This window comes from Opisthorchis viverrini (assembly GCF_000715545.1).
Source record: "Opisthorchis viverrini unplaced genomic scaffold opera_v5_28, whole genome shotgun sequence".
NCBI classification, from domain to species: Eukaryota; Metazoa; Platyhelminthes; class Trematoda; order Opisthorchiida; family Opisthorchiidae; genus Opisthorchis; species Opisthorchis viverrini.
The window spans coordinates 238,446-245,968 of NW_008751684.1; the positions used below are offsets into that span (position 1 = coordinate 238,446).

General features: G+C 47.2%; 1 protein-coding gene across 1 annotated transcript in view; it reads right to left on the minus strand.

The window, feature by feature from the left end:
- T265_02314 (hypothetical protein) overlaps positions 1–7,523 on the minus strand; it is a gene marked incomplete at both ends in the record, with an annotated part of 38,649 nt that overhangs the window by 22,082 nt on the left and 9,044 nt on the right. Inside the window, one exon of the mRNA XM_009166528.1 lies at positions 91–453. Within this exon, the coding sequence (XP_009164792.1) occupies positions 91–453 (363 nt within the window). The remainder of the gene's footprint in view (positions 1–90; positions 454–7,523) is intronic.

The following is a 7,523-nucleotide window of genomic DNA, read 5'->3' on the forward strand; positions in this document are numbered from 1 at the left end:
ATGTAAACATCTGACCAACAAAAGAAAACAAATAGAAGTTCCAGCACAGTACTGTCGCTTCACTTGTAGCCATCACTGAATGACACTCACCGAACTTTTCCCCTCACGGCCTGACAGCTGAACCAGGTTAGAAGATTCTATGGTTTTGCCAATAGAAGCTTGAGCAATTGTATGGGGTAGACCAATATCTCCAGGAGTCAATAGGGATCGCGGACCGGAGAAAAGTGAAACGGATGGGGTCGGCAGCAAAGCCGGACGGGATGAAGAGGGCTGATACTGTCGGACGGGTTTGGGGGAAATGACCAGAATGGAGCCTGTTGCCGGATTTAGAGACTCCAGTTTCGATGCGGTCTCCGTGTTCAATTCCCATTGGCATTTGACGACGGCGTACGGGACGACATGTTCCGGTTTTGAGCGCAGTTCCAGTTCTTCATCGAACTCATATAAATAAACCTAGGAATGTGAAGCATACGAGGCGGGGTCAACAGCAATGAGACTAGTATACAAAAGGAACACGAGATAAAGATCTATTTCCACAAAAATAAATCTGGTTACGTTATGCCACCTTGTAGCATTCATTGTTTCCATGGGGGATCGAAACCCTCAACCGAATAAAGTCATAGAAGCAAGTGAACTTGAACAGTCATAGCAACCGTTGCCGTCGAACCGGAAGTCCGTGCTGTGAGACCATGAATAACTACCTGTGACTTTTGATGCGGTCCGAGATGCCACCAAAAATGACAGCATATTACAAAAGGCAATGGAGTACCACCAATCAAGCTGGCCAACAACCAGTCCACTAGAGGAACTCCGGAAACTATTTCAGCGACCGAGTTCATTATCTGTTGTCAATGGCTGTCTTCTCTTTGGTGACCGAATTGTCATTCCCACCGAACTTCGTCAACGGATCCTAGCACAGTTCCACAGTGGACATCCAGAGACAAGCCGCATGAAGGCTCTTGCTCGCAGCTATGTCTACTGGCCCGATATGGATGAGTACATTGAGCAGTTATGTCGGAGTTGTTTCCGTTAGGCTGCTGCCCAGAAGTTACCCAACCGACAGTCGCCGCAGCCTTGGTCACAGCCACAAAAACCATGGTCGCGCATCCATGTGGATCTTGCCGGACCAGTTAACGGACGAAGCTTCCTCATCGTTGTCGATGCATCCAGTAAGTGGCCTTTATTACGTCTGAGACAACAACGATGGCAACCATCACTAAACTGCGGCATTTGTTTTCAATATTCGGTATCCCGGAAACTATAGTGTCCGATAATGGTACTCAGTTCACATCCCATCAGTTCGGCGAATCCGTTCGAAGACAGAACATCACACATGTTACTCCCCCACCATTCCATCTACAATCCAACGATCAAGCTGAACGGTTCGTTGAAACATTTAAACGCGCGTTGACCAAAGCAGAAGGGGAGGGGACCACGGCAGAAGTGCTGGATATGTTCCTGCTGAATTATAGAGCAACTCCTAATCCACAGTCTCCGGACGGTCTCTCTCCAGCAGAGGTTATGATGAACAGACGGTTGAGACTTACCCATGACGCTATCCTACCAACACGTACTTGTTTTCAATCACCGACAGGAGGGAAGCCAACATTCCGGCCGACTGTTGGAATGCTTGCCAGGGACCATCGCCCCGGGCACCGAAGATGGACTGTTGGAATCGTCCACAAAAGAATCGGTCAGGTGATTCACAGCGTCCAGGTCACGACAAGTCAATCAATTACGGCCGACTGAGTTCCTGACCTCAAAGGCAGAAGAGCATTTACTAGATCTCAACCTGCTGCTCGAAACCTTTGATCTCCCAAGACCAGCACCTATAGCCACTGCCTCGTATGTACCGCCCAAGACAGATCGATTGCTGCAACCGAGATGTTGTACCAGTGTAACGGCGATACTACTGATCGGGGGGGGGCACGCGAGTAGTATGTGTCGCTCGTAGAATTTTGCTTTGCGTCTACTGACAAAGGGAGATCTGTTGCGGAATTCGTGGAGCCACTTTGTGACATTTGCTTGGATTTGACCGACGAAAGTTCAAGAAGACTCGTTCGGGAGAAGATCGGTGTCCAGTTTTTGTAACTAAGATGCAGATTAGAGTTTTGCTTCCCTGTTTAATGGTCTGTAACCGGTCAGTTGGCATTTAATAATAAATAAATCCGCAGCGACCAGTAGTGCTAGAAAACTGGTGAAACCCTCACAACTTGATCCGCGACCGTAGCCAATCGGGCTGAGCGGCAAAGAACCGTTAACCAATGCAACACTCACAGTTGGTTGGGCGGAAACCCGCACCAAAACCGCTTTGCCGCTTACAATTAGATGCTGCGACCGCCAAGAGGTCCAATCCGCACGCGGTTGGCCAGAAGGCCGGGGGCCAATTACCGGTCCAGCATCCATGCCACCTCTGATTGGCTGAACGTATGAGTTCAACAGCCAGTCATGATTCAGTATATGCCGAATGCTGATTGCCAATGGCAAGAATGTTGTCGCCACATATTGTTGTAACTTGGTGGACGATCGTGCAACTCTGTATCGGTCCCCTGGCTTCCTGCTCCGCCCACTACGGTATATCAAAAGGCACGGCAGCTCTACACAACCCTTTATGGGGACCAAGGAAATTTATTACAACTGTATTTATAGGGTAGTCTCAGAGTGTTCCACAAGTCCGTGAAAAAATCTCCGTGAGGGGGCGAGAATCGTCGAGTCAAAGGTGCTCGATTCGGATTGGCTGGCATTCTGATCAATCAGGGCATGCCTTCGTTTGGTCCGTGTCCTGCACGTGGCACATCCGTCCAAATGATGTAATGTTCGGTTATTGGGGACGGCTGGCCTCCGTACACATACTTTAAATACAACGCGCTGTACATGTGCTTTTTTTTACCTGGTTTTGGGCGTTCAACAAACAATGTGTACCTTGAGTGGTTCTTTTGACGAGAACGTTCACTTGGAAGGTTCAGACCGAGTTGCGGAACGACCGCCAGTACACAGTTCGACGTCCTCACCAGCTCAAAGCACAAAGACGCTGATTCCACGTCACCACAGACCGGTTGGCGTTAGCACCAGTGATGTCGAATGTAACGTGTCCACTCTGAGAAGGTGCTATTGGGCTAAACAAACTGTTGCTTCTCTCCCCATCATCAGTCCTTAGTTTGGAATGCTTGCGGTTTTTTAAGGCCTGCTAATTCCCCCCACCTTTTTGTCCTATTCTCCAGAGTTTACGCAGGGCTACAAAAGGTTCATCAGATTCCAGAAAGTTGTATTTGACTGGTAAATCCAGAAAGAGTTTCCCACAGTGATCAAACATCTCACTAGGTTGAACGAGCATTCTGCTTAGAGAACATGTTAACGACCGTGGATATGAGGCCTGCTAATTCCTCCCACCTTTTTGTCCTATTCTCCAGAGTTTACGCAGGGCTACAAAAGGTTCATCAGATTCCAGAAAGTTGTATTTGACTGGTAAATCCAGAAAGAGTTTCCCACAGTGATCAAACATCTCACTAGGTTGAACGAGCATTCTGCTTAGAGAACATGTTAACGACCGTGGATATGAAAGAATAAGACACGTGATAGGTCGTTGTTTAGGGATTCGCCCATACACTGCCCCAAAATACCATAAATCGAAGCACGACCCGTGCGCACGTCATCTACGAAACTCGCGATAGCGCGTACGTGTGTGTGTGTGTGTGTGATAACTGAGTTTCATGAAAGACTTTCCCGTTTTCTGACAGGTCGCGATCCTCGTTTATGATCAATTTATCAATTTATCAATTTAATCTACCGCATCAGCTTGCGGTTGAATCGCATTCAGTCGAAGGATATCATTGTTGAATCTAACTTGACCTCATGATTCATTTGCTTACTCCGCCTATGTACTTTTGACCCCCAGTTGTTTTGCTTATTCGTATGCGCCACTCACCTTGCCGCAGAGGCGGTCATTTCCGACACTTGTGTATTGGCATGTGTGTCTGTGTGTGAATGTGCGCTCACGTCCCGTTTGCTGAGTCTGCCTTGACTTGTTTTTTCATGGGATCCGTGTGATTGCACGTCCAATGAGAATCACGAGACCGTCGTCGGAAGGGACGACCGCAACCCACGCTACTGAGCCATCATTCCGCTCACCGTTGTTTGGTGTGCGGACGTTGACACTGCACTGTGCCGGTCAGTGAAAGATCTGTGAACTTGGTGACGCTACGAACGTGGAAGATCGAGGTTTGTTGGACACATTTGCTTACCCTTGTGTAAATAGTACTGTTGAATAACGAACCCAATTCTTCCTTTGATAGTGGGGATTGTCGAACCTACGCGTCACTGAAAGTTTCGTATCATGAACCTCAAAAATCATAAACGAGAAATTCAGCTGGGATTCACGTGAATCTCTCATCAAAACCAAATTAGTGCGAAAATGAGTGTAGTCCGCGAATTTCTTACAATTTCGTTTCAAGTAGACCATAACGTTGACGCCCACCCAAGAAGGGCGAAACCGAACGTAGATTGCCGAAATGTATTCACCGACCTTACGAGTAGTGTGTTTCGTCAATATAAGCGGTATTTGTCGCTTAGCCACGCCAAAACATCCGGCTTCATTGTAACATGTAGGTCACCTCCCAGTTTCCAAACACTGCGCGCCGGTCCAAAACAAGCATAACTGCTGTAAATCGTATAATTGAAAACGTTTTTTTACAAAGTGTTTCTCATACTCTGCTCACGAATTGTTCGCAAAAGGATGAGGGCTGACTAGAACATTTGAAGTCATCTTTTGAATCAAGCATCACCGGTTATCTTTTGACGGCTCACAGTCGATTCACAATCCTCTCGAATTCCCCTGTCTAGGCTTGGGCAACCTGGCAGTATTCCAGGCATCGTGCAACCTTCGGGTGACATGGCCGCTAGGCACCGAAAAGGTGTTACAGCTGGACGATTTTTTTAGAGTTACGGTAGGGAGTAATTGTGAACCCCGTTCTATTGTATAGGGTCTCGAGTGAACTGATCACTAGCTTTGACATACACCAAAGTGCACGGAAACGTGCTTCTATCACCCTCATTGACTTGAGCGTATTAGAAAAGAGAATCGCTCAGATGTAGCACCCTTTCTGTGCCTAGCTGTCATGCCACCCAAAGGAAACACGAGGGCTGGGATACTGCCAGGTTGTCCAAGTATAGACAGGGGAAGTCGAGAGGCAGAGGTCGGGTTCGAACCACGGACCTTCTGGTCAGTAAATTTGCGCTCTAACTACTTGAACCATCTCGCCCCTTTTGAGGGTGGTACCACGGTAGTAAGACTCCATAAACTTCAAAAATGGGCACATTGAAATGATTGACACTGACAGAATTCTTCGAACGTGTGACACTCAAGTGAACTTTTGACCTTTCTCAGTAATCTTGGTACCCTGGTTGCGAATACTTTTGTGAGTATGTAGTGTGCTGTTTGGGTCAGCATCATTGGAACATCTTATCCCCGATAACGCTACTGACCGTAAAATTTCACTCTCCTCAAGGAAGAAACTTTTCTTTCGATAGTTCTCCTTTGGCAGGCAGCACTGTGGTAGTGGTTACCACAAACCGTCAAACACATCATCGTCTCTGACTACAGTTGCTGTAGTATTTGATGAATTTATTCATGCGTCATGCACTTTTTTGAGCAGGCTGGTTGATATTCTAGAATATACTTCACTGTTGATTTTCCACTGGCTGAATCGAGGGATAAATTCAAAGCAGAAACAATTATGGAGTTGCATCCATAATCCTCGGGGATCGCGAAGGCCTTCAACGTGTTACTTGCAGTACAATTCATTCAAACGACTCCCTGAAACCAACGAAGTTGTGACGAAACTTGCAAGACAACTTACTATGTGTGAAATGTGGAAAAAAACAATAGGTTTGTTGGTAGTTGGGGGAGATTTGGGAATTTTAATCGGAGACTTCGCTGTGTAAGCGGAACCAAGAAGCCCTGCACATCTGGTTCATCCTCATCGGGAATCATCAGCAGTGAGCATCTCACGAAACCCCAGTGGGGAGTCCCGAACCTGCGACCCCCTTCAGCCAGTAGTTTGAATGCTTAACCGTTTGGTCACGAGTGGCCAATCTCGGCGCTGCTCGTTCACTTGGCCCACATCATGTGGTTGGCTGACTCCTCGAGTGATGACTCTTCAGATGGAAGTTTCACTCATCGGGGCCAAACGGTTAAGCGGGTGTTTGACCAATGGCCAGAAGGTTGCGCGTTCGAAACTCTTTGGGTTTCCTGACCGGTGCAGTGTTAGTGATTCCGAATAAGAATGAAGCGGCCTGCTTTTCAGCATAGCCTGACTTCACTGACACGTCAGCATCTCTATTAAAAACTACCAAATCGACTCAGATCACCATAAGAATGTGAAAAACTCGTATCTTCATCTTTCCGATGTGAACAGACATTTGAGTAGCGTTGGACGATTTTTTGGACGGCAGGCCAGCAACAGTCAAACAAGAGGATTCAATGACTCGCTAGCTGAAAAACATCAATCGATTTGTTTAGCTTCCAGTTGGAACATCAAGCCACTTTTCCAAACTGGATGGGGAAGACGTCAGAGAACTACAGAACGATGTAGAATTAACGAAAAGTCGGAAATCAGGCTCCTACAAGATGAGCCCCTAGAAGGATGAGACCGGTCTGAAGCAGAGTTTCCACCGAGCCTACGAATACTATCACGTCCTTCTTCCGTGAAACTGCATTCAGCACTTTCGAAAAAGTTTGGGAAACAACCGGCAGATTTATTAGGGGGCAAGGTTTCGCCTCCGACACGGAAGCTTTGTTAGACCAAGTGACACTAGGTTACGAGGTTGGTCGAGATTTAGAGCGGAAGGAGAACCAATCAACTAGGTCAGAATGAACTGGTGTTAGGTGTCGGCTGAGTGACGACCAATGGGGAACCTAGATGGATTTGGGTTCAGCTTAGGGTCTAGTTCTTCTGGTTTGCTTCACGTGAACATCACTCTTGAACCTCGTTTACACTTTTTGTCCGTCTGAGTGGATGAACTAGTGCTACGATAGTTGTGTAAGGAATTCTGTGAACTTTGGTTTTTTAGTGGCTCCACATATGCAGACAACCACAGGCTGTCACGCGTTAACTCGGCTCATCTAAGACCGTTGTTCATATGCTTGCCAGTTCCCCACGCTCGATTCTATTCACACCGTGTTGTTTGGTGATTTCCACCGCTTCAATCATCATTTGCTGTGGTGTGAATCGCAATCCCCGTCTTAAGACATCTACACCCTCCAGATTTATCCTATGTCCTGTGTCTGACTCATGTCCCACCATCGCCGAGTCTTTGACCAGCGCTTTTCCGCATTTCTTGGTGGTTTGCTTACCCACTCTTGTGCTCGCCAATTCTGGTGTGCTCATCATCATCATCATCATCAAAGACAGCAACATCAGTGTTGGCACTGATGCTTCACTGCCGTACAACCGTAAGGTTCGTCTAGTTATATGTAAAGCCCTAGACTGAAACGAGAAAGAGTGGGTGAGGGAGGGGACCTAGTG